The sequence below is a fragment of the Octopus bimaculoides genome, chromosome 7 (assembly GCF_046866305.1).
Source record: "Octopus bimaculoides isolate indiv1 chromosome 7, ASM4686630v1, whole genome shotgun sequence".
NCBI lineage: Eukaryota > Metazoa > Mollusca > Cephalopoda > Octopoda > Octopodidae > Octopus > Octopus bimaculoides.
Window position 1 is genome coordinate 25,761,212 of NC_142934.1, and position 22,320 is coordinate 25,783,531.

Consider the following 22,320-nt stretch of genomic DNA (forward strand, 5'->3'; position numbering starts at 1 on the left):
ACTACGCGATGTCCAAGTGACAAGATTATAGTCCGTGTAGGCAAAAGTTTGTTCAGTGTATCTGAAATAGAAATACATGGAAATGTTAGAATAAAGATTACATTGTTTGCGTTATCCATTTTAAAGATTATATATCTATAATAGACTGCTAATACACATACATTGATAAAATCATTGGAAACGGTGTTAGCATATTTGTACTTTGCTCATTTTCATTATTGTGGCTGATGTCGTCGTCGTCGCCGTCGCCGTCGTCGTTTCCGTCAGCTTCATAATCTCTGTCATCATCAACGCTATCTTATTAAGCAGAGCTAAAATGTCAGGCACCTACACCTAAACCTTTGAAAACTTGGGATATTTGCCCAGAAAATGTTTGCTTCATTAAGCCTTATAGAAAATCAAACATAATTTGTTATGCTTATTGACAAATTTAACCGTGTCAGTACAGAGATGGTTCTTTCGCTCTTTTGGAAAAAAAGATCTAATTTTTAAAATGGCTGTGTATTTTCAGAAGTAATTCAAATATAATTTCCTATAATGCTGTGAAAATTAAGGATAAAAATTTCTAAAAAGGAGGCGTCCGCTCACATAATTAGGTAAAAACGAAGACGTATTTATGACCAAAAGATCTTTTTGTCACTAAACTCTATGAAAATTAGGTAATTATTTTAGAGAATACTGGCTAAATTATCAAACAAGTCTTTCATTGACTTGTGGCTGAGGGAACACGAAGTACTACCCAGTATGTATTTCACTGGATAAATCTTATGATAGATGAACATAGTATTATTATGATCCACTGAGTAATTCAGCCTTTTAATCCAACATAAATTCGAGACGATATATAACCCTGATCGATTTGAGTTAGTTTGCTTCGAGATAGTTTTAGATTTTGCTTCCTTCTCATTTGTACTTAAACAAAATTAGGTCATTCTGTAGCTATGAAAAGACTGACGATTCGATTTTAGATCTTGTGTATTTTGCTTCTTTTTCTTTTTCTTTGTTTTTCTTTTTTCCTGCTTCTAGTTTTCTTCTTTACTGTTTCAATTTCGTATCATTGCAGTTCTGTGTTTATCACCAGACATAGTTTTAAGCTTATTATTTTCAACTTCGCTTGATTGTTAATTATGAATCGATGTATTGACTTGAAGTAGGACTCAAAAGTAAAAAAAGAAAAATGAAAAAGAGGAAAACAACAGAAGCTTCTCTCGAGAACAAATTCCTTTCAGCATTTTTTTCTTTTATTCTTTATCTTTTACTTGCTTCAATCATTTGACTGCGGCCATGCTGGGGCACCGCCTTGAAGAATTTTTAGTCGAATGAATAGACCCTAGTACCTTTTTTAAGCTTGGTACTCATTCTATTGGAATATTTTGCCGAACCGCTAAGTTACGAGGTCGTGAACACACCAACACCGGATGTCAAGTGGTAGTGGGGGACAAACGCAAATACACACACACACGCACGAATATATATATATATATACATGACGGGTTCTTTCAGTTTCCGTCTACCAACAAATCCACTAACAAGGCTTTGGTTAGCCTGAGGCTATAATAGAGGACAGTTGCCCAAGGTTCCACGCAGTGGGACTGAACCCAGGACCATGTGGTTGGGAAGCAAACGTCTTAACGTATTTTAGAAACAAAGAACACCGCTGGTTGGATTATTAACCGTCTATTACTAGTATTTACATTCTTGATACTACGAGGATAACAAGCAAACACTGGTTCAGTTATGATATCGTGAATATTCATAAATTAAATCGATGTGTTTAAACAAACCTGCAAAAGAATCTCTGACCTGTGTAATGTAAAGTAGCATAAGGTTTCAGCTGCGATCTGGTTGTTGATGACCCACCCCGTAAGTTAGTTGATAGAATAAATCCTATTTACAATTTGATAACTCGCCAAAATGGATGAAATCACAATTTGTGAAGTTTCAGTTTAAAATGTGTGTGCATGTGTGTGTGTGTAATGTAGGCATATATCTTTCTCTCTCCCTCACCGTTTCTCTCTCTCTCTCTCTCTCTCTCTCTATATATATATATATATATATATATATATATATATATATATAATAATATTAGGGACAAAATCCAAAATTACAGGTAAAAACTCAATTAAAATCAATTTATAAAGGATTAAAATTAAATTGAGCTTTATAGATAAAATATATATAAAATATATAGTTTTAGGGAAAATAATTTAATTTTCGATAATTTTTCTATATGTGATAGTGGATTTTCATCGATGAGTTCTTGAAACTTAGTTATTTTCCCTAAAACTATATATATATATATATATATATATATATATATATATATATATATATATACATATATATATATGTGTGTGTGTGTGTATATATTTATATGAGCTAGTGTGACAGTGTGGTAAGAAGCTTGCTTCCCAACCATATGGTTACGGGTTCAGTCCCTGAGCATGTGTCTTCTACTATAGCCTCGAGCTCACCAAAGCCTTGTTAGTGGATTTGGTAGACGAAAACTGAAAGAAGACCATTGTATATACATGCGTGCTTGTGCGTGCTTGTGTGTGTGTGTGTGTGTGTGTGTGTGTGTGTGTGTGTGTGTGTGTGTGTGTATCGTGTGAAATCACCTGAAGTTTCCGTAGGAACCATTAATGCCAGCACCCTTTCGTATAGACCCACTTAGCCAATTGTCGAACGAATCCGGTTCTAATATTGTGGTGCCGGATAAATAACTGCACTGAAGAACTAAAATATGAAGTAGCGGTGGTGGTGGTGGTGATGAAGGATGTAGTGTTGGTCACATTCATGGCGATTGTAGGATCACGCTGTTTTGGCTTGTGGTGGTGATGGTGGTGTGTTGCTTTCAGTGAGGCTGGCATTCTGGTTAATACGAGATTTGTATTAAAAATCTTGTCTAGTCTTGCGTTATGAAGATGAATATTGCCTCTCTGTTTCTCGCAGTCTGCTTCGTCCTCCTCTTCCCTCTCTCCCCACCACAAACAATTGTGCTTATCTGTATGCGTGCGTGTGAGTGTATATATATATATATATATATATATATATATATATATATATATATATGCATTTGTATGTACATACATATATGTGTGTGTGTGTGTGTGTGTGCATCCATTTGTATGTTCATGCATATATATGTGTATGTGTGTGTGTGTAAATGTATTCGTATGTTCATACATATATATGTATGTGTGCATGTACATATGTGTGTATTTGAACGTAAGCGTATGTACTATGAGAAGAAGGGGATGAGAACTTTATGAAGAGGTAATGATATAAGAAAAAGCAAAGGAAGACATTTTTCTTGGTCTACAGCATAAATAATGGCTTCAACAGATTGTCTTGGAGATCAGGCAATATAGAAAGATAGCTGGAGAGAGAGAGAGAGAGAGAGAGAGAGAGAGAGAGAGAGAGAGAGAGAGACAGGGGAGGGTAAGAAAGAAAGTCAGAGAGCAGGAGGAAGAGAATTGTTAAAAGAAAGGGAGAAGATGTTCCAATAGAGACGTGAAGTAAAGAGTAAAGACGATAGATAGATGTAAGTAAGATATGTGAAGAGACTGCGTTGTGGTACAGCTGGAATGGCGGTGGGAAATGTAGCCTATAAGCAAGCAGCACTAAATTTTTATGCAGATATAATATTATGTAAGTGGATCTCCGTCAGCCTCGGCGAGGTGTATGCCATGCGATCAATCAGATGAACTAGTTAATGAGTGATTTAGTGTCTCTGCTCCACTAACATTTGTATTTTTAACGTAATCATTTGGTAGAATTAGTGCTGGCGAGTTTCATTCTTATAATTACAGACATATATATATATATATATATATATATATATATATATATATATATATATATATATATATATATATATATATATATATATATATGTAACGGATTTTGTTAAATTCCTTCTTGTCAGCCGCTGGTTAAATGTGAAAATGATAAACACAAGCAGTGTGTTTTAACTGTGCGGGACTAAACGCTAGGTTGCATTATAATCTGTGGTTCATTGTTTCCGATGTTACTTTTTACCTAATTACAGCAATAAAACTGCTAGAAAACTACTTTAGCTCATATAAAATCAGGCATTTACAGAATATTTGGGAGAGCCTCCAACATCTCTTCAGTGTGTGTGTGTGTGTGTGTGTGTGTGAGAGATATTTGGTTTCTTTAAAAGTTTTTTGTTTCACACCGCATATATTTATACTGGTATAGTCATTTTGTTCTCCTTGCCAGAGCTTCTTCTTACTATCTGTAGTTTAAACTAACGTTATAAAAACTTTTACTTTTCAGTTAGACTTGAAATTGCAACACTTTGTTTTTGTTGGATACACATTTTATTATTATTATTATTATTATTATTATTATTATTATTATTATTATCATTCCATGTAGAAGTGAAGGGATGTTTTCGTCTGAGAGCTCCGCGAGTAAAGGTTTCTTAATGTTTTAAACTAAGTTTTATATTTACTGGCGATGAGCCATTTGCAATGTTTACCCGTGTTGCAAGATGGCTGCTTCAGGAATAACAGGGAAGTCAGCACAGTGTAACAGCAATAGCCTCAGTAATGTAAATACATACGCCCTCAAATTATTTTCAAACACAAAAAAAAACAACAACAAAAAAGCAGAATTTAGAATAATCAGATAATGGGAAAGAAATCAAACGTGCAGGAAAATGTTCAGATTTAAACGCCTTCTGTTTACAATGGGAGACACAAACGATAATAATGTTGAAAATGTTTATTTGAATGAAAAAACTGTACGAACATCGACAACAAAAACTACCAGGTTCCACCTTTGCAAATCTCATGAGTCAAAAGAAGCGACTCATCTTCAGCCAATTCAAGAAAAAAGAGGTAAAGGAAGAAATTCGTTACAAAAGGTATTGCATCTTTACCCGACGAATTTATTGAGAAAAGGTCATGGAAGAAGGTGAAATACCTCTTTTATTTTTACAAGAAAGAAAAAAATTGGTTTGTTTCTGTATACCCTCGAAAGAAAAATTGAAGGAAACCATAGCCAATGTACGGCAAGATGCGTTCTCATTGGTTGATAGGAGTGGTCTTTAAGACCGATATTCAGGCAAGGAATAAGGTAACGCTGATCCACTTCACATCTATAGGCTATTGCCATAGTATTTGGCATGGTCTCACATGGTGGCATTGTCGTTGATCATTAGTTTGTCTTTTTGTAGTTACTTGTGCTCACAGTACACACATGACGTAAGCGCAAACGTGACCAGCAATAATATGTGGTCAGGTCGGTTTGCATCTCCAAGTTCTGTTAACGTTTGATGATTACAAGGCTACTCTGGAGCTACACCTCATTGAAGGAGTGGAGAGGCTTTCAATGGGAATGGCAGTGCAAGACAGAAGCCCTAGTTGCTCCACGCGTGGTATAAAAGGCTACATTCAGAAGAGCAAAAGAAAAACAGCAACAGAAGCAGCTGTACTAATAAGAGGAAGCGCCAGAGATTAAGACAGTGATTGTTTCCAGAGCACATCTGGTCTCTAATCTGAGCATAGCTAGATCAGAAGCAAACGAAATTATCACATCTTCGGCGCTGTGAGCACTAGGAATTGATGATGACCAAGAAACCTTCAACACATGATTGGCCAAGAGTTACAAAGGTAGGAAACCCTTTATGGTTGTGGAAAAAGAAAAAGCCTCAGGAGATTAGAAGAATATCGGAAACTCTCAGCAATGTAAAAGGGACAAAAGAAAGAGTGAGATCAGAAGAAAGATAAGCAAAAAGATGGAAATTTTTCCACTCTGTACGGATTTCCTGAAGTTAAATAAGACCCTCACTTAGTTTAAGTACTGGTCCTCAAAAGGAATGGACTATATATGACTAAGAAGAGTAAGGATGAGTCACAGGTGCCCTTAGACTGAAAACTACATAAGTGGACTATCGACTGCTCAAGGATATCTATCACTCACTGTATGTACCTCTGTATGTTGAATAATTTGAGGATTTGACCTCATCAGTAACATTTCAACGTAATATACTTTAATGTTATAGGCTATGAGCCTCCCGTGTGAAATATAGTTATATACCCTGATGAATTGAGCCATTGACATTTAAGTATGTGTTTTTCTAAGACATAATGCACAACAGCTGACAACACACGAACTGCAAACCTTTCAATCGGTAACCCGGCAACACATTGACTCATCTTTCTAGCATTTGCCATTGTCATAAATCTTGAATATTCCTCTTCAGCTACAAAATTATGAAGGTGGTTTGTAGTTGGAGAGAAGCTGGAATTTAAGTACTTTGGTTAATTACTTACAAATGAAAGATTATAATTGGTTGGTTTGGATGTTAATTATTCTTAAAATGGGTTTTTCTTATTAATTTTTAATTGCATTCATGGCTTTTCCATTCTCCTGAATACTTTCATCAACGAAGTCTGTAAATTAATGTTGCAAAGACGTGGCCAATCTTAACTACATTATTTAACATCATCTAATAACGTAAATATTATTTATATTCATCCGTCTGTATGTACATATGTTGTATCGACTAATGCAGAGTGTGTAGAACTGAAAAAACATAAATCCCCACCTGCTCCATCTCCGAAATGAATAACGCTCTCATAAAGGAACAGTGGTGTGTTATAAACTTTTGCGTCAGACTCGGTAAATCTGTGGATGAAACTATTCAGCTACTACAAGCGGCCTATAGTACAACTTCATTGAAAAAATCTACTGTGTATGACTGGTATCATAGGTTTGTAGAATTGAGAAATATACATAGAAAGGAAACAATAACAGAGGAAACAGTGGAGGAAGGAGAACAGTGTGTGGAAGGAGAACAGTGTGTGGAAGGAGTCAAGCAGGAAATGATGGAAGCTGAAAATGAACCAAGCGATGGAGAAAACCTGACAGTTCAGCAAAGGAACACTTCACAAACCGCTGTGCAAGAGAACAAGAGGGAATTTCATTCATATCGCAGACGAAGGAAGCACAATATAAAACTCACGACTTGGTCGAATATGTTGTGTTTTAAATCAAATGATAATTCAGTTCTTTTGAAGTCTTACAAAGAAGCGCTTGATCTATCTTCGAATTATCCTGGTAAGCTGGTTTTTAGTTGTCCATTTTGATGAATTATCTATGATATTAGTTTAATGTAATACGTGTATGCTGTTCTTTATTCCCAGGTTAGTTCTTATTCGTAGATATATGATAAAAGGCATTCCAGTCGTGGCTCTCATGTAATTTTGCATCTCAAAGAATTTGTTGTCTAGTGTATCCTCCTTTTCTAAGAACGGTCGAGTGCGATTCGAATGGCATTTTTCTGCTATTTCTAAAAGTTGAATGACAATGTAGACAATCCCTCGTTAGCGCGTGTGTATGTGATGTGAGTGTATATGTATGAAGTGACTGTGTGTCTGCATGTGAAGTGAGTGAGTACGTATGTGTGTGAGTGTAGGGTAAAGTGAGTACATATGTGTGTAAGTGTAGGATAATATGAGGAAGAGAGAGAGAGAGAGAGAGAGAGAGAGAGAGAGAGAGAGAGAGAGAGAGAGAGAGAGGAAAGACATCAGCATACTTAATAGACTAATCCCAATACATTTTAATTAATGGAAATTACACGATATTACTGATGAGAACACATTATCTTAATGACTAATCCTGGTCACAAGACCAATGGTCGAATCTTATGCAGGTCTCTTATTACCTTTCTGTACAGGACATTTAATCCTGTCATTGTTCAATTTTTTTCTCGAGAATAGGTATTACAATTATCTGGGGAAGTTGCCTGCCATAGACTGGAGTCTTGATCAAACGCTGATTGGTTTCATATCTCGCCATCATTTTGAAAACAGAACTCAACTTTTGACTTCTTTCTCTACGTATCTGTTTCATTCCTGACTCGTTTAGTTTAACTGCAATATTATTCAAGAATGCACACACACACACACACACACACACACACACACAATATGAATAATTATAAATTAACTGTTAATTAATGTAAATGACAAGACATTATAAGTAGGGTGATCATTTGACCGAAATGGAAGAGCGCCGGACTAAATGACTCGGAGCATTTAGTTTCGTTTTGTTTTGGTTTTCATAACTGTCGGATGTCAAAATTACTAGTCGTTGTTGTTGTTTAGCCCCAGGTCAACTCTGAACGGAAAGACCTATGATCAAAACCCTTCCACTTTTGACTAGCTTTAGGCGTAGCAAGAGAGGAGCAAGAAATAGCAGTTATGCGCAGGCGCATGCTAAGGAGCAGAAAATTTCCTCTGCCTTGTCATGCCCGTTCAATTGGGAAAGAAACGCTAAAAGAACCTAAGAAATTTCTTTTTACGTTATTATGACTAATCTGCATTTTCATGTCTTATTTCCCTTATTTACGGTAGTATGTGTGGAGGCGCAATGGCCCAGTGGTTAGGGCAGCGGACTCGCGGTCATAGGATCGCGGTTTCGATTCCCAGACCGGGCGTTGTGAGTGTTTATTGAGCGAAAACACCTAAAAGCTCCACGAGGCTCCGGCAGGGGATGGTGGCGAACCCTGCTGTACTCTTTGGCCACAACTTTCTCTCACTCTTACTTCCTGTTTCTGTTGTACCTGTATTTCAAAGGGCCAGCCTTGTCACGCTGAATATCCCCGAGAACTACGTTAAGGGTACACGTGTCTGTGGAGTGCTCAGCCACTTGCACGTTAATTTCACGAGCAGGCTGTTCCGTTGATCGGATCAACTGGAACCCTCGACGTCGTAAGCGACGGAGTGCCAACACACACACGGTAGTATGTGATTTAAGGCGTGTTTGGTTGCTATTTCTAGCTGGCACAGCAACCACATAGATGTTCTCTCCCTGGCTCACATAATTACTAGTAATTAATTGAAGTTGATTTTATTAATTATGCTCTCTCTTCTCCAGAATTTGGCCTTATACTTAGAAGAGAAATAATAATTAATTATCAGTGAAAAGTCGTTTCAAACAGTTAAGGTTTCTCCGCCTCGAATCTTTGAATAACATGTATGGCATTTGGATATTGATAAACTGAAGACTAAATTAAACTAATTAAATAATTTCCGTGCAAGCTATACGGAGAGGCATTAAGGAGAAAACTTAATTTAGAATAAAACTTTACATGTTATCTTCTCCTTCTATATGTGGTACATTTCAGAATGTCAGATCGACATACTAAGAACGACTACGTGGTTAGCATGCATTGAAGTTGGTCGGTTGGAAGAAGCAGACGTAGAGATGGATAGAGGGTGGGGGGATCAATTTAATGAAATTTCAAGATTTAATTTGCAAATCGTAAAGAATGTTGGGTATGCTAGGGGTACCCGCTTGTCCGTGAGCACTTGACACATTTGTGACTTTGTATTCATATCTCCTATTTGATACTTAATTGCATTTGGCTTTATTTATTTGTGGGTGAATGTTGTACAGTGTGACAACCACCATTGACCAAGCTTCGATTCTAAGTCGCGTCTATTACACTTTACATATATCATTTGTCCATCGGAGATGCTGACTGATCATACCGTTACGCATGCTTCGACGAACAATTCACTCTTTATAAATATTGGCTTCAAATTTTGGCACAAGGCCAGTAAGTTCGAAGGAGAGCGTAAGCCGATTACACTGACACCAGTGTACTTATTTCATCGATTCGGAAAGAATGAAAAGCAAAGTGATCCTCGGCGAAATTTGAACTCAGAACGTAAAGATGGACGAAATGCCATTAAGCATTTTGCCTGGCGTGTTAACGATTCCGCCACCTCACCGTCTTAACCCTTTTATAAATAGTAATTCTTGTGTTTATAACGGCGATGTTCATAAAAGATGGATGTAGTGGCGATTATTAAATATGCTGTGTAAACTAATTTTTTGTTTTTTCATTGCCAAAATTGAGTTCGGTTAGCAGAAATGTTAGAGGGTCGGACAAAGTGCTTGTGATATTTAGTTATAGCTTTATATGTTTTGAGTCCAAGTCCTTATATGTTTTGAGTCCAAGTCCTTATATGTTTTGAGTCCAAGTCCTTATATGTTTTGAGTCCAATTTCTGGCTATGTTTCCTTTTCACACTTTTGTGAACGATAACATAAAGTACTTGTCGATTTAATATTCCTATATAGTGTGAATTTCGAATTTACATAATTACTCATGCACTGAATGACTGCGAGGTGTGAGAATGCGGTTTGCACAACTCGAAGGATGTGGAAATTGACGATTAGTTTATCGAATTACCGATTGAAACCTTATCAATGTGAATGATTAGAAGTGAAGTTGTTGCTAATAAATAACTTAACAATAGAGCATTAGCCTAAAATGAATAGAGGTATACTGCTGTTGTAGGTAATATATTTCATCTTTTATTTGTTTCAGTCATTAGACTGGGGCCATGCTGGGGCACCGCTTTGAAAGGTTTTAATCGAACAAATTGACTCAAAGGTTTATTCTATTGGTCTCTTTTACTGAACTGCTAATTAAAAGTGACGTAAATAAACCAACACAGTTCGTAAAGTGGTGACGGGAGGCAAACACAAAGACGCGCGCGCACACGTACACATACGGCGGGTTTCTTTCAGTCTCCATCTATCTAATCCACTCACAAGAATTTGCTCGGTCTGGAGCTATTTTAAAAGACACTAGCGCAAGGTGTCACGCAGTGGGATTGAACTAAGAACCATGTAGTTGGGAAGCAAACTTGTTACACACCACACACACACCGTATCGGTTTCTGAGGTGTTGAGCTGCTAAGAATAGTAGATTCTCTCTTGCCTGGATGGGACGCCAGTCCGTCGCTAGGTTAACTATTACTAACTAAACACTGACTGCTGGCATACATAAATAAATAACAAAAAAAGCTTGCTTGCACACACACACACACACACACACACACACACACACACACACGAAATACACGAAACACAAAACTACACACCCCAATTGAAAGGACGCCCACACCCACTAGCATATTCACATGCACACAGAGTTCAAATACAAATTAGAAATGTTGTACTAAGAAGCGAAAAACAGTTTGTGAAATGAAGAGATTGAGCACGTTATCACAGAGAAGAACAGATGAGGTCAAGTTATCGATAAAGTCACAGGAGTGTGGCAGAAGGACACTGACGAATCAACAGGTTCATTTATCAGACGATTGATCGAAGAACTGATTCATTAGTTAATAAATTAATGAAAAATTTAAAAAGTGAATTTCATCTGGTGCGTGTGCTTTTACTAGTCATAGACCCCCCCCCCCAAAAAAAAATATAACGTATATTTTCTGGTGCTTGCGACTGTTTTAAAGTAGACTTACGTTTGTGAATATATGCATAGCTATCTATCTATCTATCTATCTATCTATCTATTTATCTCTAACAATCAATCGATCGATCGTTCGCTTAGGCATAGCAATACTAATAACATGGTGTAGAACTCAATATACATATTCTTCAGAACGTAGTGTTAGTCGAGTACTTCATGTCTGGGGTTCCGATGGAACTATAAAGTGCTACCCAGGCACTCAACTATGAGTCCACTGCTTCTTATAGCAGAAACAGTTGTAAGCCAATGAAATTAATAAGATAATTCTTTATCCCTTTGTCATCTCTTTTTCTCATATATGGCAAAGGAATTTGAAAATTGTATAAAGTAACCAGTAACTAGCTAAGACACAAAGTAGTTTACCATGTTAAACAGATGGTTTTGTTGTTTTTTATTATTTTCTGCCAATTTCATTATTCATAGATTTAGAATGCAATATTATTATTAATGGTATTGTGCATGACACTTGTTAAATATTAACAATATTACTTTAGATTAAACTGCTAGTAATTAATTCCAATTAAGGTCGTTAGGTTAGAGATTATAATGAACAATACTTCTGGTCGAGTAATCAAAGTTATATTTAAAATACTAAGATAATAATCCTTGAGGAATTTAATTTGCGTGTTATTTTATGCATTAGGGATGATTTAATTCTTTGCGAAGTGAACCCTTTGCTTCGGTCTCCATTCTTCGTCAGGACATTTGTTTTTTTAAGGCGGCAAGCTAACACGAGTGTTAGCGAGTTGGGTAAAAAGTTCAGTGGCCTTTCGTCCGTCTTTACATTCTGAGTTCAAATTCCATCGAGGTCGACTTTGCCTTTCATCGTTTTCGGAGTTTGTGAAATACGTATCTATCTATCTATCGATCGATCGAGCGATAGCTTAGGCATTGTGATACTAATAACATGATGTAGAACTCATTATACATATTCTTCAGAACGTAGTGTTATTCGAGTACTCCATGCTTGAGGCTCCGATAAAAGTATAAAGTATAAGCACTCAACTACGAGTCCACTGCAACTTATAGCAGCTGAGCATTGGGATCAATATAATCGACTAGCCCCCTCTGTGAAAGTTTCAGGCCTTGTGCCTATAGTAGAAAGGATTAGTTATTTTATTTATTTATTCATTTATTTTATTAGGGCAAGGCGCTGGCAGAATCGTTAGCGAGTCGGACAAAATGCTTACTATCATTCCATCCGACTCTTTTTTGATTCTTATTTCTTTATTGTCCACAAGGGGCTAAACATAGAGGGGACAAACAAGGACAGACAAAGGGGTTAAGTCGATTACATCGACCCCAGTGCGTAACTGGTACTTAATTTCTCGACCCCGAAAGGATGAAAGGCAAAGTTGACCTCGGCGGAATTTGAACTCAGAACGTAACGGCAAACGAAATACCGCTAAGCATTTCGTCCGGAGTGCTAGCGTTTTTGCCAGCTCGCCGCCTCTTTACGTTCTGAATTCAGATTCCGTCGAAGTCGAAATTGTCTTTCATCATTTCGGGTTCGATGAAATAAGTACCAGTCAAGCACTGGGGTCGATGTCATTGACTAACCCCTGCCCTAACATTCCCGGCTTTGTACCTACAGTAGTAAGCACTATTATTATGTTTTCTTTTCTATTGCCAGTAGCTATGATGTTTAGAAATGCACTTCTTTTGGATGTGCAATGAAAAATTAATTGGTAACACCAAGATTTCTGAGTTTCAGACAACATCTTCATCAGTAATTTACATTCTGTGGTGTCAGGATTCTTATCTTTAATATTTTCCTCTTCTATTCTTTGCTGAGGTATCGCCTTTAAACAGGATTAATCCTCAGTTGTTGCTGGTGCTCATTTCCAGCTGAGGGCACTGAACTTAAGCAAGGTTCATATACAGAGTGGCCCAAAAGTAGGTTTACAGTTATCACGTAAGCACTTTAAATTTCTTTTAAAACATTTTAGTACATTTAAATTTCTATCTTACAAATTAACTAAATTACCATAGAATAATGATTTCATTTTTTTTTTATAATTAAGATCTAAAGTATTAATATATGAATACGAAAGAGATAGTTGAATAACTGTAAACCTACTTTTGGACCACCCTGTATATATATATATATATATATATATATATATATATATATATATACGCACACAAATATATTGATGTATGCATGTGTATATATGTGTTTTTATATTATTAATAAATTCATGAACTTATCAATAACATACTCAGGAAATCAATATTTAATATTTCGAAAAACATACATCCAATATGACACGGCAACATGATAAATTTAAAATATAAATATACGAAATATAAATATCAATATGTATAAAAATCAGAATGTATGTATGTATGAAAAGAAATTCATATAGAGACAGTAAAGACAGCATTGAAAATCATAAAAAAAATAAAATGACAAATTTATAACATAACAATAATTTTACATATTATAATGTGAAAGGGACTTTTGTATTATTCTTTATCTTACTCCACTAAATCGTGGTTTTAGTGTTCAGATCCACCGCAAGGGTTTCGTTACGTCTCTGAATAAGCTAGTTAATTTTATGCGGTCCGGTTTACTTAATGTATTAAAAGACATTTAGAACTTCCGAAAAACAATATTCGACAGTTTGGCATTCTATCAAGGAAGACATGTTTTCTTTCGTCGCCTTATCACTTGACTAACCAACGTGGTATTTTGCCTATATGATCTGATTTTCTAAAAAGGATTAATTTAGCGATATCGTTCTAAGATGTGTCTTGTTCAATGTTGAATTTTCATGTAACTTTTGTATATGTAGGTTTCATGGCTTGCAAGACGCACCGCAATTTCCCAGGCTGACCTTGAACTAATTGAAGTAATTAAATACAAAATAAAAAAATACTCAGAATTTATAATTATTGGGGATTAATTGACTACTAACTCTAACGCTGTTGAATTTCTCACTACGTGCGGTTGTTCAAGCAATTCTTATATGTGTGTGTGTGTGTGTGTGTGCTTGCATATATGCAATCTATGTGTGTTGGAAAGAAAGTGAGAGACAGACAGACTGAATGAAAATGTCTGGATAGAGTGAACGAAGGTTTGAGCGAGATATTACAATCGAAGGTCAAGAACATACGCATTCAGACCAGTTATAGATAATTTGGTTGACCTATTGGCAGAGATTGCCGGGATAAGCATTTCCATTGGCTTATATTTAGTCAAGGGTTGTATGGGAGGATTTAAAGGGTTGTACATGAGCATGACTATAGTGGTAGTTATGATGGTGTTAGCTATGTATGTTATCTGTAGTGTTATGTATGTGTGCTATTTGGTAGTAATTGTGGTGACTGTTGTGATGTATCCGCTATGTGTTGTCTGTAGTAGTGGTAGTTGTGTTGGCAACGTATGGCGTTTGTCATGGCTGTAGTATTGGCTATATGCACTTTCTGTAGTGGTGGCAACGGTGTTGGTTATGGATGCTGTCTGTTGTTGTGGTGGTAGTGGTGGTGAGAGATGAGGCTCTAATGATTGAGAATTGGCAGTGCTGACGGAAAAAAAGGTGAAGGTAAAAACTGATGAAGTATGAGTGTAGTGATGACGTTGATGATGATGATGATAATAATAGTAGGGATAGAAGTGTAGAGGCGGTATTGTTGAAGTCTAGTCAAGTTATTAGGGGTGTAGAGGCTGTAGCGTTGGTTTTGAGGTGAAGATGTAGCAATGTTGATTCTAAAATAATCTACGTAGAGGTGTGGAAGTAGCAGTGGTTGTAATGATTTTGCATCAATTCTCGGTGTGACTAAAACTGTATAGCTAGGACTATATAGCTATTATACAGCGTCTTTCCTTACTCTTTTACTCTTTTACTTGTTTCAGTCATTTGACTGCGGCCATGCTGGAGCACCGCCTTTAGTCGAGCAAATCGACCCCAGGACTTATTCTTTGTAAGCCTAGTACTTATACTATCGGTCTCTTTTGCCGAACCGACAAGTTACGGGGACGTAAACACACCACCATCGGTTGTCAAGCGATGTTGGGGGGACAAACACAGACACACAAACACACACACATATACAAATAAATATATACGACAGGCTTCTTTCAGTTTCCGTCTACCAAATCCACTCACAAGGCTTTGGTCGGCCCGTGGCTATAGTAGAAGACACTTGCCCAAGGTACCAGGCAGTGGGAATGAACCCGAAACCATGTGGTTGGTAAGCAAGCTACTTACTACACAGCCACTATGATTTATAAATGATTTGAGGGAGATTTAGCTATGCTGGTCTTGTTGTTGGAAATAGTGGTGCTGTAGTTAGTATTATTGATGGTGTGGTTGTTTAGTCGCAGGTCAGCCTTGATTGACCAGATGTATGATCAAAGGCGTTCCTGCCATGACCATTTCCTCCCTATTCCCGAGTATCAAATACTTAGAAATACATTATGTAACGTGTCACCTTTTGAAGCCAAGGGGGATTAATTTAAAAGAGATTTGAGATCTATTTCTAGCAGGTTATCTATGTAGAGGCTGTATCATTCACTTGGAGTGTTATTTTTGCTATTATTTAGCCCTAGGTCAATCTGGCTCAAGTAGGTTTACGGTCAAAGACATTCCACAGTGTCTTCTTAGGAAAAGTGTTTAGGATTATATTATCTAATGTGTCCATTTTTCAAAGACAGTATGAAGAATAGGCGCAGGAGTGGCTGTGTGGTAAGTAGCTTGCTTACCAAGAACCAACATGGTTCTGAGTTCAGTCCCACTGCGTGACACCGTGGGAAGGTGTCTTCTACTATAGCCTCGGGCCGACCAAAGCCTTGTGAGTGGATTTGGTAGACGGAAACTGAAAGAAGCTCGTCGTATATATGTATATATATGTATGTGTGTGGTGCTCCAGCATGGCCCCAGTCAAATGACTGAAACAAGTAAAAGAGTAAAAGAGTAAATAGAGAATTCAATGTTAGACACATGAAAGAAAGTGTTGCTGTTATTTAGCGCTAAGTCAGCCTTGATAGAGTAGACTTAGGATCAAAGCCCTTCCTATCATGACCATCCGTCGTTTTCAAACAATATGAACTCTGGATGTACAGAGTATAATTTGCACGAGATTTTGGTTACTATTTGTTGCTGCGCCCGAGATCAAACAAATCAAAGGACTACGATCAAAATTATTCTTGCCGTGACCACCTCCTTATTCAAGATCATAGCGTATATAATTTGACATAGTTTTGGTTGCTATTTGTAGCAGGTCAATATAATAAAAGTCTCATGCTATTGAACTAACGACACAGTTTCCATTCTCGATTAAAAAACATTCTAATCACAATAATATAAATCTTGCAGGTACCTAACCACATCTTTACTGCCTAGATTTACTATATTTACGTTACAGTTACCTCCAATTGTCATCTAGTTCTGTTTCTGAAATGCGTACATAATCCCAGACTGATTTTGATGAACTATAGATAATAGCGTTTTTTGATCCACTATACCACTGAAGTACTGGAGAATAAAAACGTTATGAGCTTAGTTTAGAAATAATAGTTTTTACAGAAAATATTTTGACAATTCTGTTTTTGTTTTTTTTTATACAATTCCTAATAATATTCAATAATCTTTTCTACTAAAGGCAAAAGGCCTGAAATTTGGTGGGAGGAGACTAGTCGATTGCATCGACCTCAGTGTCTCACTGGTACTTAATTTATCGACCCCATAAGTATGAAAGGCAAAGTTGACCTCGGCGGAATTTAAACTCAGAACGTAAAACATTTTTGCCCGGCATGCTAACGATTCTGCCAGCTCGCCGCCTAATAACATTTAATCCAATTATAATGGGATTTTTTTTTCAAATATCGAAAGGCTACGAGGGTCCATCTGAGTGAAATAGGAATCAAAGAGGTCCACAGGTTAAAATGGTTGAGGGCCACTGCACTAATCATTTTATTTCTTTCATTTAAATCTTCCTTTCAGTAATCCCCCCCCCCTAACACCTTTCCCTTTTCTCAATCATCACTTCACTGCTTATATCTGCTTTTCCTTCCATATATCTCCTTTGTTCTCCTTTCACTAATCTCCCCTTCTTCTACTTAGCTTTCACCGCTCCTCCTCATTTACTCCGCTTCTTTCTTTCTTTCGTCTTATCCTTTTTACTTTCTCTTCAACCTTCCACACCGGTTTCTTTTACTGCCGGTCCATCTTCACGAACTACAGTTCGACAAACACCAGCACCACATACACTACCACTACCGATACCGACACCACCACCACCACCACCACCACTGCAACAACGACAACAACGACCAACAATACCACCATCACCATCAACAGTAGCTATTTCTAACACTGCAGCTACCCACCACCACCACTACCACCAACACCACCACCACCTCCTCCACGACAACAACAACAACCAACGCTAACACTACAACGTCTACCACAACAACTACACAAATAACAACACATATATCCTCCCACCACATACCAGCCATCAACAACGACTACACCTCGAACAAAAACTGCTACCGAAACCCCCATCGATGCCAACATCAGCAACACCACTACCATCTAATTGATACTATACTAATGAACTATAAACGCAAAATAAATAACAGTTTGATGAATGAATGAAGGAGGTGGTTCTCGGTGCCCCCAACACTTCATAAACTGGATAGATTCCAGTATTGATTTAGGGCGGGGAGCATCATATGTTGGCCATCGACATTTCATTCTCCACTAGAACCTATTAATTACACCGACTATCCCCTATACATACAAACATAAATACATACATACATACACACACACACACACGACTTCCCCCCTCTCTCTCTCTCCAGTACCTTCTTTCTACACGCTCTTCTAATTGTAACTCCCTTCACGAATGTAACTTTTGCAGCAACCAGAACCTCAGTTGTCTATCACTACCACCACCAATAACAGCAACATTTACTACATCCTAATCGAGCCAACCAGAGATCTCCTAGATATAGCAGCCAAATATTACTCTTTTATATATATATATATATATATATATATATATATATATATATATAAAAATACGACTGGCTTCTTTCAGTTTCCGTGTACCAAATCCACTCACAAGGCTTTGGTCGGCCCGAGGCTATAGTAGAAGACACTTGCCCAAGTGGGGCTGAACCCGGAACCATGTGGCTGGTAAGCAAGCTACTTACCACACAGCCACTCCTGCGCCTATTTACTTCTGATTCGATGACAAACACCTAATACATTCGGCTATGTGGCCACCACCTCTTAATTATGTATTTATTGAGGGTGGTGCGGGAAAAATGTGAGAGCGTGGCAGGACTTTTCTTTTTGTTTCTTTTGTTGTTGTTGCTGTTGCTGTTCTTTGTATGAATAGTTGCGGTGTGAACGTATATAGTGGAGGCGCAATGGCCCAGTGGTTAGGGCAGCGGACTCGCGGTCATAGGATCGCAATTTCGATTCCCAGACCAGGCGTTGTGAGTGTTTATTGAGCGAAAACACCTAAAGCTACACGAAGCTCCGACAGGGGATGGTGGCAAACCCTGCTGTACTCTTCCACCACAACTTTCTCTCACTCTTTCTTCCTGTTTCTGTTGTGCCTGTAATTCAAAGGGTCAGTCTTGTCACACTGTGTCACGCTGAATATCCCCGAGAATTACGTTAAGGGTACACGTGTCTGTGGAGTGCTCAGCCACTTGCACGTTAATCTCACGAGCAGGCTGTTCCGTTGATCGGATCAACTGGAACCCTCGACGTCGTAAGCGACGGAGTGCCAACAACACAACAACAACAACAACGAACGTCTATAAGTAAAATGACTACATCGATCAGGAATTGGAAAAGCGCTGCAAGACCTGACTGCAAATTATTAGCTCGAATCGTCTGGAGGCCCCTATCACTTTTTCTTTTCATTCTTCTTTTGCGTTCTAGAGCAAAACCAAAATAAAAACAAAATAAAAAGGAAAATACAGAATTGCATATTTATTTACTCTATGTAAATATTTGCCAAACATTGACTTCTATCTAAATCTTGCTGATGACAGCTTAAGTCTGCTAACACTCAGCTTGATCTATCTAAAGTAGATCTTTTAAATACCTACAGCAAACAAACAGCCACCACCACCACCAGCATTACCAATATCATCGCCGGGGACTCCACTATCACCACCACCACCACCACCATTATTCCCATCGTCTCCGTCACTACCATCGCCTTCATACTGACACTATCTCTTCATTTTTATGTAATTGAATTACTTAAACCTCTCTTTCTTTCTTTCTTTCTTTTTTTGTTTTTGTTTTCGGTTTGCTTTAGTTTATTTGTCTTACGTTTGTTGGTGTTGGTGTTGGTAGCGGCTGTGATAAAGATTTATATATCAACCCTCCTCGCAAGCAAATTAATGTATCTTCTTCCGGAATATAAGGATCTCTGTACATCATCACTTAACACTAATAACCTATCTATCTATCTATCTATCTATCTATCTATCTATCTATCTATCTATCTATCTATCTATCTATCTATCTATCTACCTGTCTGTCTGTCTAAAGAGAGAAGGTACTTACTTTCATGTACCTTTAAAAAAAAGAAGCCTGAGGTGACCGTGGTCTTTTCCGTAGGCTTTTCTCTCCACGGATAAACCTAATCTGTTCCCCGTTTTTTACATCGACTGTGATACACGATCCCTATTGATCGCCCCCTCCCAGGTTTTTTTTTTTTTTTTTTTTTCTTCCCGCGATCCCTTTTGATCCAAATTACCCCCCCCCCAAAGCTCTACTTTGTAATTTGTCCATTTTCTGTATTTAGCCCTGTGTGGCTATAATAAAAAGATATCTATCTATCTATCTATCTATCTATCTATCCATCTATCTATCCGTTTGCCTTTGTTTGACTGTCTCGCTATCAATTTGTCTGTTTGATTGTCTGTCTATCACTTTATCTGTCGGTCTGCCTATTAGCTTGTCTGTCTGTCTATCTGACTGTCTGTCTATCTGTCTATGTCTCTCTCTCTGTCTCTCTCTCTCTCTCTCTCTCTCCCTCTCTCTCCCTCTCTCTCTCCAACTGTCTGTCTGTCAGTCTAGTTTATCTAGTTTTATCTTTTAATATCTTCACTTTCCTTTAGCTTACTTTCCTGTCCCTCATTCGCGATATCTTTTTTATCTTCTAGCAAAAAACAAACTTACCTATTACCCTGCCAGTCTCCCACTGCATTGCAATAAGGAAGGCATGTGGAGAAATTAACGTAGATTTATTTTTCTTACCAAGAATGCTGCACATGCATAGTAAAGATAAAAACTTCCTTGAATTATAATCCTATACTGTACGTACATGAGCAATCTCTGTACATTTACAGGTAGTAAATGTTAATTGTACATAACCTCTCTACGAACCGAACCCACGAAACCCATGTCTATTTACCGTGATTGTTATACCACTTCGCTAATGATCTATTCAAGTGTGTACAATGTTGACTGCAGAAAGAAGTAAACTGGAGAATACAAGCACGACACGATGTTCATCGGTTCAGTCGTACAGTTGCGATAAAGTAGGACAGTGAATATACATACATACATACATACATACATGATGGCTGCCCCCTCGTTATCGAGTATGACCATTGCACGAAGTTTAACTTAACGGTGCTGTGATCGAATGTGACTTTTTAGCCCAGCCAAAGATCTACAATGTCTTGCACAGAGTTGGCATCCAAAACCTTTACTGGCAATAGCTGGCTGTTGTTGTAATTGGGTTCCATGTACCTTTGCGTGTCGTTTAAGTCCTGCTGAATCACATACATACATACATGCATAGTCATTCAGTGAAGAAGCAGTGAAGAGCTCCAGGCGTGTAATCGTGAAGTTGTGAGTTCGATTCCTGGACCGGGCTGTGTTGTGTGCTTGAGCAAGACCCTTCATTTTACGCTGCTTCACTTCACTCAGTTGTAGAAATGAGTTGTGATGTCAATGGTACCAAGCTTTATTTGCCTCTGCCTTTCCCTTGGATAAATCTGTGGTGTGGAGTGGGGAGGTTGGTATGCAAGGCCAACTGCTGGTCTTCCACAAACCGTGCCGGGACTCGTGCCTGGAATGTGCAATCCCATGGTCCTTCGTGACCGAAAAGTGTCTTTTATATTCATTCACCATGGCACAAGTCTCTCCACTCTTGACTCTACCTAACACCATCTACTTCTGGTGCTAGTCTTTGTTTCGAGTATTTGCTTTACTCGCCATGCTAGACCTGCATCGGGCGCTACATTCAAGGTAGCTTTCATTTTCCATAACATTTATCAGTTTCCTGTTGGAATACATAAGAATACCAGCGCTTGTTGCTAGTGTTGATTAACTCCAGGTATAGTGCAGATTATGATTATGGTGGTGATGATGAAGATGATATTGGTGGAGGGGGTTGGGGTGCAGTGGCAGCGGCGGTGGTGGTAAGGTGATTTCTGTACGATCCCTTCAGTGTTTCCTGAAGGTTTGTCCTCGGATTCCATGAAAAAGTTCTGGGGCACCACGAGATTAGATGTCTTTTAGTAAGATTTAATAGAAATTTATTTTTCAAAAAAATTATATTCACTATTTTCATAGGTTATATTTCTCTCTCTCTCTCTCTCTTTCTCTCTCTCTCTCTCTCTCTCTCAATATATATATATATATTATATATGTATATATATTATATATATGTATATATATATATATATATATATATATATATATATATATATATATATATATATATATATATATATATGTAGATATATATTTAATGAGTTCTGCGCCTTTTGGGAAATTGTACAGTAGTTCTGTGACAAAATAAGATTGATAACTACAAATTTTAAGAAAAATTATCGTCGTAGTCAACACGATCTTTATTTATTTGTATCGTCCAGTAATTGAAAAGTTTTGATAAATCTGGTTGAAATCGTGTGACTTATCTTTAAGGCTGTCAGGTACAAACAATAGAAAATATCTTTAACTGCTATTACTACCAAGTCGAGAGACCTTGGAAATGCTTCCTCTC

General features: G+C 37.5%; 1 protein-coding gene across 7 annotated transcripts in view; it reads left to right on the forward strand.

Annotated features, from left to right (window-relative positions):
- Positions 1-22,320, forward strand: part of LOC106874846 (neuronal membrane glycoprotein M6-a) — a 664,201-nt gene that overhangs the window by 237,399 nt on the left and 404,482 nt on the right. The window contains exon 1 of one of the 7 annotated variants that reach the window (XM_052969394.2): positions 6,399-7,092. The exons of the other annotated variants lie outside the window; for them this stretch is intronic. Within the exon in view, the coding sequence (XP_052825354.1) occupies positions 6,597-7,092 (496 nt within the window). The 5' untranslated portion in view covers positions 6,399-6,596. Of the gene's footprint in view, positions 1-6,398; positions 7,093-22,320 lie in introns of those variants that run through there. 7 annotated transcript variants of the gene reach the window in all.